This window comes from Mus caroli, unplaced genomic scaffold, assembly GCF_978045245.1.
Source record: "Mus caroli unplaced genomic scaffold, Mus_caroli_1 scaffold_2, whole genome shotgun sequence".
In the NCBI taxonomy this organism is placed as follows: Eukaryota; Metazoa; Chordata; class Mammalia; order Rodentia; family Muridae; genus Mus; species Mus caroli.
The window spans coordinates 108,637,656-108,648,287 of NW_028227257.1; the positions used below are offsets into that span (position 1 = coordinate 108,637,656).

At 45.2% G+C, this 10,632-nt stretch overlaps 1 protein-coding gene across 1 annotated transcript in view; it reads right to left on the reverse strand.

Moving 5' to 3' along the window:
* The window catches only part of Pdk1 (pyruvate dehydrogenase kinase 1), a 31,727-nt gene extending 22,201 nt beyond the window's left edge, over nt 1-9,526 (reverse strand). Inside the window, exons 1-3 of the mRNA XM_021186521.3 lie at nt 9,255-9,526; nt 7,338-7,479; nt 1,923-1,994 (exon numbers count right to left, since the gene is read on the reverse strand). Coding sequence (XP_021042180.1) covers nt 1,923-1,994; nt 7,338-7,479; nt 9,255-9,444 — 404 coding nt within the window. The 5' untranslated portion in view covers nt 9,445-9,526. The remainder of the gene's footprint in view (nt 1-1,922; nt 1,995-7,337; nt 7,480-9,254) is intronic.
* Nucleotides 9,527-10,632: the final 1,106 nt, after the last annotated feature.

Genomic DNA, 10,632 nt, shown 5'->3' on the forward strand with positions numbered 1-10,632 from the left:
AATCCCCTCCTTACTTTCTTGTTCCACTCTTTGGAACAAAACCTGTTGAGCAGGGCACAGTAGCTCACCTGTAACGCCAGGCAGAGGCCGAACCGGGCAACTCACTGTGCACAAGAAGCCAGACTAGACTACACAGTGGTTTCTAAGAAAACCTGGGCCACATATGAGACCTTGTCTTGGGGAAAAAAAAAAAAAACTGGTTTGGGGAGACAGCTCAGTTGCTAAAGAGCTTGTCACACAAGCATAATGACCCGAATTCTGTCTGCACGCATTCATCAAGTGTGGTGGCACATATCTGTAACCTCAGTGCTGCAGAAACAGATAGGACAACTGGAGTTCACTGGCCAAGCTAACCTAACTCAAAGTAGGTAGATGGCAGACATTCCAGAGGCTGATAACTGAGGGTGTCCTCCATCCTCCACACAAACACATAGGAGCCTGCATATGCATAGATTTTTAAAGGAATATAGATGACACTATTATTCGGCCCGACTGCTCACTTTTTTCCCTAGGCTCAGCTCTCAGTGACAGTTTTCAAAGGGTTCTACAGTAGCATTTATAGAATATTCTACCATTGGCCTTTTGCTCTGTTTCTAGGCCTACCATTTACTAGCTATAAGACTCCAAGCTACAAACTCTCTTTGTGTACAAATGCACTATCTCAGTGAGTGAGTGCTTTAAACACTGATAAATGACATCAGTCACCTAGAGAGTGAACAGCTGATGAGTTACCTTCAAACCAAAAGCATGTTTGGAAAATGCAGTACTGATAGTCCCATTAAAAACAAAAAACAAAAAACAAAGAGCACCTCTTCCTTAGGAAAAAAAAAAGATGACAGTTTCTAAAGACATAACAACATTCATTATAAGCAGATAACTCCCTAAGTAACTAACTGGGCTTATCAACTCTGGCATTGAGACTATGAAATTGGGCATAGGATTTACATTAACTCATAACGTAACAGACCATAGAAACCCAGAGATATTTTTATATCTCTTCTATATAACAAAAGAAGCATAAGCAGTTGCTATGTTTCAAAATTAGGGAACTTACATGAAAAATCTAGATTTTTTTTTCTTGGTTTTTAAAGACAGGGTCTCTCTGGGAACTCACTCTATAAACAGGCTGGCCTCGAACTTATAGAGATCCTCCTGGCTCTGCCTCCCAAGTGCTGGGATTAAAGGTGCGCACCACTACTGCTCGGCAAACTTTTGTTTAAAACTATAAAGCTTCCGACTATCCAGGCAACATATGCACACGTGAGCAAGCGGTGGAGCAGAGGTGGCTGTCCCTCTGGGACTGACTGGCGTGCCCTCCCCAGGTTAACAGACCAAGAGGCATCCAGGTAACATCTAGATTTCTACTGGTCATCACATTTGAACTGTCTCTTTTTACAGTAGAGAGGGGAGTGTAGCGCTGTTTGCATCCAGTCCAGCTCCCTGGTTTCTGCTGTCTTGATGTCTTTAGTACCTGTGTGGGTTGCTATACATGGATCCTATGTTACGTTTAACTACATTGTACATACAGTTAAAGAATCCTCAGTGTTAATCAATTCCCTTAAAGTGGACTAATAACAAATTAAGGTAACCACATTTACACATTTGTATGTTGTTTAAAAAAATATAAAATTAGGGACAGGAGAGATGGTTCAGTGGTTAAGAGCACTGGCTGCTCTTCCAGAGAACCTGGGTTCAATCCCCAGCAACGACATGGTAGCTCACAACAATGTGTAACTCCAATTTCTCACACCAATGCATACAAAATAAAATAAGTTATTTTTTAAAAAGAATATGGTCGCTACCTCTCCTTCAGGTGGGGAATGACCCCAACGTGCTAGAACAATAAATTCCTCTTGATTTTGCATCAAAAAACAAAAGAATATAAAATTGTATTCAGACTAGGATCATACAATGATACTCACTCATAAATAGTTTTAGCATCTTCAGCACTTTTGTCTTTAAAGTCAAGCAACTCCTGAAGGCTTTGGATATACCTAAAACACAAATCAGGAAGCTGAGTTTATTCATGCTGTAAAATTGGCACAAAGGACATTTTTAATATTTTATAATTTAAAATTGAGAATACTCCTACAAATTATAGTTGAAGTAGGATTGCTTTCTTATTTTTCAGACAGAGTCTCATGAAAGCCAGGCATATCACCAAGCCCAGCTTCAAGCGGTTCCAGGGTGATCTGGGCTTTGTGCACACTGAGCAAGTGCTCTATCAGCTGAGCTGCATACTGGCCCTCAAATAGGAATTTTACACCCACTATCATTTGAGCGAAGTTCTAGACACGTCATAAGAAGTATCTATGTTCAGGCTGGAGAGACGGCTCATCGGTTAAAAGCACTTTTCTGTTCTTCTAGACAACACAAGTCAGTTCCCAGCACTCACTGAGGACAGCTTGTAATCACCAATGACTCTAGCTCCAGTATCTGTGGGCAGACACACTGCATAGACATAATGCGCACGTCCTTGCGCACACACACACACACGCACACACGTACACACACACATCTTAAAGAGAGAAGGGAGCCAGGCGTGGTGGCACACATCTTTAATCCCAGCACACGGAAGGCAGAGGCAGGCGGATTTCTGAGTAAGAGGCCAGCCTGGTCTACAAAGTGAATTCTAGGACAGCCAGGGCTATACAGAGAAACCCTGTCTCGAAAAACCAAAAAAAAAAAAAAAAGAGAGAGAGAGAGAGAGAGAGAGAGAGAAGGGGGTGGGAGAAAGAGCATGCATATTTTACTATTAAAAAAATCACCAGGCATGGTAGCACACACTTTTAGCCTCAGCACTTGAGAGGCAAGTAGACATCTGAGTTCAAGGCCAGCCTAGTCAAATAGTGGGTTCTAGGATAACTAGAACCAGATAGTGAAACCCTGTCTCAAAACCAAAAACCACAGATAAGGCCAGGAGGGTGTAGTTTGGTGGTAGAGCATTTACCCAGCACTTGCTCCTCAAAACACACAAAACTATAGATCAGTAGGTCAAATCTTAGTTAAGAGCTTAAAATGTATGTTCTAAACCCTACAAGTCTTTTAATCCAATGATAAATGCTACATCATGAGAGCTGAACCATCACTACTAACTGTAATCATAGAGAAATACTTGTCTTGGTCAGAGCAGGAAGGGTGAATCTAACTTAGGTATAAAGTGTTTGTTTTAAAACCTTAACTTGAGATATTTTGGTCCAGTCAACAAGTACTTACGGAAAACCTATAACCTACCATATACTAAACAAAACACAAAAGTAATTAAAATGTAAGTTTTTAATTTACCAACAATTCAAGGAAGGAAGGCCAAAGGACCTTCTCAATTATCAGGCAGCCACAGGGTGGAGCTGAAAACACCTCCACGCCCGGCTCAGTTATCTTCTTTACAACACAAATGCATGTGTGTGAAAGCACTCCACCCGCCCCAGCTAGGCCTTGCTGCACTAAAAAGGCCAGGGATTCTCATAGCTGCCTGAACTCTATCTTCACTGGCAAGAAAAAGTGCAGTCTTTAGGGGACATGTAAATTCCTACCCCTTGTAAGACAAGACCAGATTTCAAAAAGCAGGATGAGCGAGTTCAAATGAATTGTACGGAATGGAAGATTACATTCTCTGCTATGTATCCCATGACACTTTCTAAACCTCCTTCCTCATGTAACTACATCTGCAGTGGCTCCACACATGAACTAACTAACCGGCCGCTGGGGACCAATGCACAGCACTCATTCTTTGACTCCTTAAGACTGATTTTTAATTTCTCTGTGTGTGTTGTTCCCTCAGAGGCCAGAAGAGCATGACAAATCCCCTGGAGCTGGCGTTACAGGCAGCTGTGAGTGGCCCAACCTTGGTCCTCTGGAAGAGCAGTAAATACTCTTAATCACTGAGCCAACTTTCCAGGCCCTTGTTTGTCCTCTTTTTATCATGACTTAGTTTTAATTACGTGTACTTGTGTGCTGGGGGAGCATGCGCGCATGTGAGTGCCAGGGTCCTCAGAGTCCAGAAGAAGGTGTTGGATGGAGCCCTGGCAGCTGGAGTTACAGGTGACTGGGAGCCACCCAGTATGGGTGCTGGAAACAGAACTGGGTTCCTCTGCAACAGTGGTAAGCATTCTTTTTTTTTTTTTTTTTTTAGGTTTTTCGAGACAGGGTTTCTCTGTATAGCCCTGGCTGTCCTGGCACTCACTTTGTAGACCAGGCTGGCCTCGAACTCAGAAATCCGCCTGCCTCTGCCTCCCGAGTGCTGGGATTAAAGGCGTGCGCCACCACGCCCGGCTAGTGGTAAGCATTCTTAACTTCTGAGCTCTGTCTTTCTAACCATTTTATTTATTTATTTTATTATTTATTTATTTACTTTTGGTTTTTCAAGACAGGGTTTCTCTGTGTAGCCCTGGCTGTCCTGGAACCCACATAGACCAGGCTGGCCTCGAACTCCGCCTGCCTCTGCCTCCTGAGTGATGGGATTAATAGGCATGCGCCACCACACCCAGCTCTAGTTATTTTTTTAAATTAATGTTTGATCAGCTTCCACAAACTAGAATACCTACAAAGAGAAAACTAGTATCTCCATTCATCATGACCATAATGTTCTGTAGTTACATTTTTTCCCCATTTCATACTTGACTGTGGCCATGTATACAAACAAAAATTCCGTTTAAAGCTTCACACACACACACACACACACACACACGCCCCCCAGCATGGTGGCTCATACTTTTAATTCCAGCACTGGGGAGGCAGAGAATGGTGGATCTCTGAGTTAAAGGTCAGCCAGGTCTGCAGAGTGAGTTCTAGCCTAGCCAGGTATATACAGTGAGCCCGTTTCAAAAAACAGAAGAAAACAGCTTTTACCTGGACACAGTAACTGGACATGGAAGCACATCCCTGTAATACCAGAGTGGTAGAGGCAAGAGAATCGCTGCAAGTTCCATGTCAGTTTGGTCTGTATGCTGAGCTCCAGGCCTGCACAAAACTGACAAGGACCGATCCCAGGAAGATGGCTCAGTGGGTAAAGACGCCAGTCCTCCAACCTACTGACAAAGTCTGAGCCCTGGGATCATATGGTGGAATGAGAGAGCAGACTCTTGCAAATTGTTCTCTGACCTCCACAAGAATCCAAGCACATGGGTTCTCTCTCTCTCTCTCTCTCTCACACACACACACACACACACACACACACACACACACACAGAAGAGAGAGAGAGAGACAGAGAGACAGAGACAGAGAGAGAGAAACTGTAAAATGTAATTTAAAACAAAATTAGTAACACTCTAAAATTAACAAGCAGCCTGTGGTGGGACATGCCTATAATCCCAGCACTAGGGAGGTGAAGGCAGGAAGACAATCTCAAAATAAACAAATATTAGAAATAAAGGATGCGGAACGGTGGCCACATAAAAAATATGTATATCCTTAAAACTTTTATTATAAGGTTGAAGAGATGGCTCAGTGGCTAAGAGAATTCCATTCTCTTCCAGAGGACCTGGGTTTGGTTTTGGCACCCCTATGTCTGTAACTCAAGGTCCAGAGGAATTTGGTACCTCTGTTTAGCCTCCACAGGCACCAGGCATACCTTTGGTGCACAGATACACATCCAGGCAAAACACCCATACACATTTAAAAAAAAAATTTAAATTTTACCTTATTATTTTAGCAAAATTGCAGTTTCTACATAATTACAATAACTTTTATTTTTAAAAGGGAAAAACTGATCAGTGCAGGACGTATGTTCATACCACATCATCACACTGAACTCAATACAGATGTTACTAAAAGCTGATCAATGCAAGATTGTGTGCATACTACATCATCATCATACTGAACTCATTAATGCAGATGTTACTAAAAAGCAGAAGAAAAGTTGTAACTTTTTATTGTCTGCAACACGATCTCAAATAGTTCAGTCTGGCCTAGAATAGAGTAAGTTGGTCTATGCAACCAAGTGTGACCTTTAACTTCTGATTCATCTGCCTCCACTTCCGAAGGGTGCTGGGATGACAGGTGTGTACCACTTCCTCCAGTTTATGCAGTGCTAGGGGTTGAAGCCAGGACCCAATGCATGCCGACAACCATTCTACCACACTACGTCTCCATCCCCTAGCCTTTGTAATATAGAAAAAGATATACTTCACCAAAATAAATTCACTTTATAATAAAGTACATGCAGCCCTGGATACACGCTACCATTCTGAGACACCATGGTATGACAAAGACACATTCAGGATTGAAACCCAGGGCTCCAGTGTCTGTGCTCACACCTGGACAAAGACTGTATCATGTCTTAGCTTTTCTCACCAGTGAAAGGAGTTAGTGTAGCACCTACCAGGCATGGTTGAAAAAAATAAAACGAAATGTGTATCTAAGTATATAATAGCCATTAGCAAATAGTGACTACTTTCCTCATTAGAATTTAACGCTCCTGCAGATACAGCAGCATAAATCTTAAATTTAGTATCAGTACTTCTGCAGCAGGCCTGATGTATTTTCTTAAAACCAAGAGATTTAAATGAAATTCAGTGCTAAGAAGACAAGATATACACAGAGCAGAGAGAGGGGTGCTTGGATTGCCCTCAGATTCTACTGAAGGATATATGCAGGACAAGAGAGGTGGTCTAATAGTTAAGAGCACTTGCTACTCTCGAAGAGGACTCGGATTGGATTCCTACCACCCACACGGGGGCAGCTCACAACTGCCCATAACTCTAGTTCCAAGGGATCTTGTGCCCTCTTCTGGCCTCCAGACACCTGCACATGTGTGGTTCATCTGTTCTTAGGCACACACCTTTAAACGCAGCACTAAGGAGAAAAAGATCTAGCAGATCTCTTGGGAGTTTGAGACTAGCCTAGTCTACATGAAGTTCCAGGCCAGCCAGAGATACATAGTGGGACCCTGTCTCAAATAAGTCAACCAATCATAACACTTGGAAGATGGAGATAGAAATAAGTGGACCTCTCTGAATTTGAGGACATCATGGTCTACATAGTGAGCCCCAGGCCAGCCAGAGTTACATAAGGAGACCCTGTCTCAAAAAAAAAAAAAAACAAAAACAAACAAACAAACAAACAAAACAAATAAAATAATATGTAAAAGTATTTTCTTTAACCTTGGACAAAATCCACAAGTCCACTGTAATTGTAAACACAAGATGGGACACTTGCTGGGCAGTGGTGGCACACGCCTTTACTCCCAGCACTCAAAGGCAGAGGCAGGGAGATCTTTGTGTTTGGGGCTAGCCTGGTCTGCAGAGTGAGTTCCAGGACAGCCAGGGCTACACTGAGAAACCCTGTCTCAAAACAAACAAACAAAAACAGAGCAAAACAAAAAAAGATGGGCTCTTACCAGCTTTGTACGAGCTGTACGGATGGGGTCCTGAGGAGATTATCGGGAAGGAGGCTGATTTCTTTCATTATATTTGCCAGTCTAACAGGTAACTCTTGCCGCAGAAACATAAAGGAGGTCTTTTCACAAGCATTCACTGATCCTGAAACCAAGCACAGGGACAGGCAGTAAGTGACAGAGTGAGAAAAGGAGAGTCAGTCACTTGGCAAGGCCACAACGGTACATTTACCATAGTGAGGGGAAGGAACTAGAAATAAAGATATATCCAGGCACAGTTGAACTAACCGGTCTATAAAGTAATCCTGATTCCAGAATGACCTTCCAATTCCTGAAATTCCAACCGCTCAGTACAACCATGTTTGCTCAGTACAACCATGTAGGTACTTGTTATACTTCAGGATGACTAGAACACAGGTAAGCTGTCTGCATTAAGGCTCGGGGCCTGTGAAGAGAACTGGGAAAGGCCCATTCTGTATGCGCCACTGCTGCTGCCTTTAGAAATTCTGACTCCTGCTGGGAAGTAATGGCTCGCATCTTTAATCCCAGAACTTGGGAGGCAGAAGCACAAGGAACTCTCTGTGTTCAAAGCCAGCCTGATCCACAGAGTGAGTTCCAGGACACCAAAGCTACATAGAGAAACCTTGTCTCAAAAAAAAAAACAAAAAAAAAAAGAAGAAGAAGAAAAGAAAGAAATCCTGACTCCCGACTTTTGATTAATTCTGGCCCAAGTCATTGACTAGACACAAATACTAACCAGAACACAGTCAGTACAGAGGTTTTCAGGCAAAAGAAGGCAAACACCATCAACACAGTATCACCAACCATCAAGTGGAACCAGCTCAGTTGTCTGATTCCTGAGACAGCCACCTCCCGCTTCCTCCACCGTTGAATCCAGATGATTGGCAGAAGAATTGATAAAGTGTCCCTCCCCTGGCAAGCACCTTCACTTGAACTAAAAAGTCACATTTCAGCAATCCATTTGAAACTAAGTCGACCCTGCAGGTGGAACCTTAGCAGAAAACTATCTTGTCAATAGTAGCAATATTATTAAGGAAAGCATCTTGTCAAAGTTTAATAGTGTATTCATGAACAAGGTGAACATTGCTACACCACAGTACAGGCATTCACACAAAAAAGCAAAACACACACACAAAACGGGGGCCTTTCATAGTCCCTTACTAAAGAATCACAAGGAAAAGCACCTGTCACTTCAAACCACAATTTTAAGATAAAGTACCTACCCCCCACCACTAATCTCTCATGCGCGCTAACCATGTTTTAACCTGGCCGCACGACACAGAAGATAACTTTTCCTACTCCAGAACTTTCGGATTTCAATGTTAAGAGTTTATACTAAGCATTTCCCTTTCTGCCTCATTACTCCTGATGAGAAGTCAAAAGTCAAAGGCCTAATTTCTGCAGTTCTGCAATCTGTTACACACAGATAAGACCATGCACTTTACACGTGCTTGAGACTGGCTACTGTTGAAACGAATTTGCTCTCGGTGGAAACACTGGCGAGGAAAGCACTGGGCCAGTAGTAACTTGTTTTCCTGCCATCACGCCACTCCAAACGATTGCCACTGTGCTGGCACCGATCTCGCCTCTGCAGAACTCCACCCTCGAAGTAGTTTGAGCCCTGGCCTTGAACCTGAGCAAGGCTTCCCCAAAGACACTGGGTCCCCAAGCGCGCACCTATGCACGTGCGCGGAAGGCTACCGCTGCGGGCCCCCTGCTTTGTTTTTTGTTTTTACACGCTATAGTCGCACGCCCCTGTTACGTGCCCGGCCTGCCAGCGCCCGCTCCCTCCGGGGAGGAAGGAAGCACCTAAGACGCAGGGGGTGCGACACGAGGGAGGAGGAGGGGTGCGCCTGGGAGGACGGGGCCCGTGCACGGAGGCCCGGCGGCCGCCCTCACCGAAGTCCAGGAACTGCTTCATGGAGAGTGGCGACGGCGAGAAGCGCGCATAGAAGTCCACCTGGCCCGGAACGCCAAGCTCCGACGCCGGCCCGGAACCCGAGGCCGAGGCTAGGCTACGGCTGGCGCAGGGGACGGCGCCGAGCGGCCTGACGCTCGTGCCGCCCCGCAGCAGCCTTACCAGCCTCATACCGAGCTCCGCCGGAGGAGCCGGAGCTCCCGGCGCCAACCTGCGGCTGTATGCCGCTGCCCGGGCGCTACGTGCGGGACGTGGCTGGCCGCGGGGGCGGGGAACTGCTGTCAGCGCCGCGGCCACCGCCCCCTCGCTGGAACTACGCCCCCATAGGCGGAGCCCGGACAGCACGGAGGCGGGCGAAAGGCTGCACAAGCCACCGCCCCTGGTTGGAGACACGCCCATGTAGGCGGGGCTCTGGGAGGACGGAGGCGGGGAAAGAAAAAAAAAAGGGAGCGCTTCTGAGCTTTGAAGGGTGTGGTGCAGCCGAAACCACCCGGAGCGAGTGCCTGGAGATAGGGCGCCGTGGGAGCCCGGCTCAAACGATCCAGTTTGCGCTGTGTTGCACCCCTTCGCACCCTTTCGTACTTCCTCCGCCCTCCCAGTCTCAGCGGAAAAGCTCTAGGCTGTGCTCGATCATTGGCAATGAGCCTGTCCTCATTGCCCTTGGATCATGCAAGCCCTTGATTTGCAGGTGCAGCCGAACAGTGGTACAAGAGTTGAACTTGGGGATGTGGCTCTAAAGAATTCCACAGCAACGAAAGTCCCGGGAAGAGCGCGTTGAAACACTTTATGCAAGCAATATTGCCACAGTACTTAAAGACTCTTTCTGTTAACTCATCTTAGAGTTACAATGTGCCTGCTCCGTCTTTTCAATGTATAGAAATAGTGAATGTAGGATTAGAACATATTTAATATCTAACCCCACGAAAATCACGTCTGTCTTCTGAACACTGGAATGTCCCCATCCAACTACCCTAACATTTGCTGTGTCTTAGGTGCAAGAAAACAACCCTGCCACGTGTGAAGTTTATCAGTTATGTAGAATACACACCGAATAACACTTCAAAGCTCCATGCTGGTCGCTTTGGGGTTTTGTTTTGTTTTTATGGTTTACGAGTCAGGGTTTCTCTGTGTAGCCATGACTGTCCTGGAACTCGCTCTGTAGACCATGCTGGCCTCGAACCCAGAAATCCACCTGCCTCTGCCTCCCAAGTGCTGGAATTAAAAGCATGTGCCACCACTGCCCCACACGCTATTGGGTTTTGAAAAAACACAAATCATGAAGTCTGGGATGTAGCTCATTTCCAAAGCCCTGAGTTTCATCCCCAGCACAAGGAAAGAAAAAACAAAAGTAACCCCCAC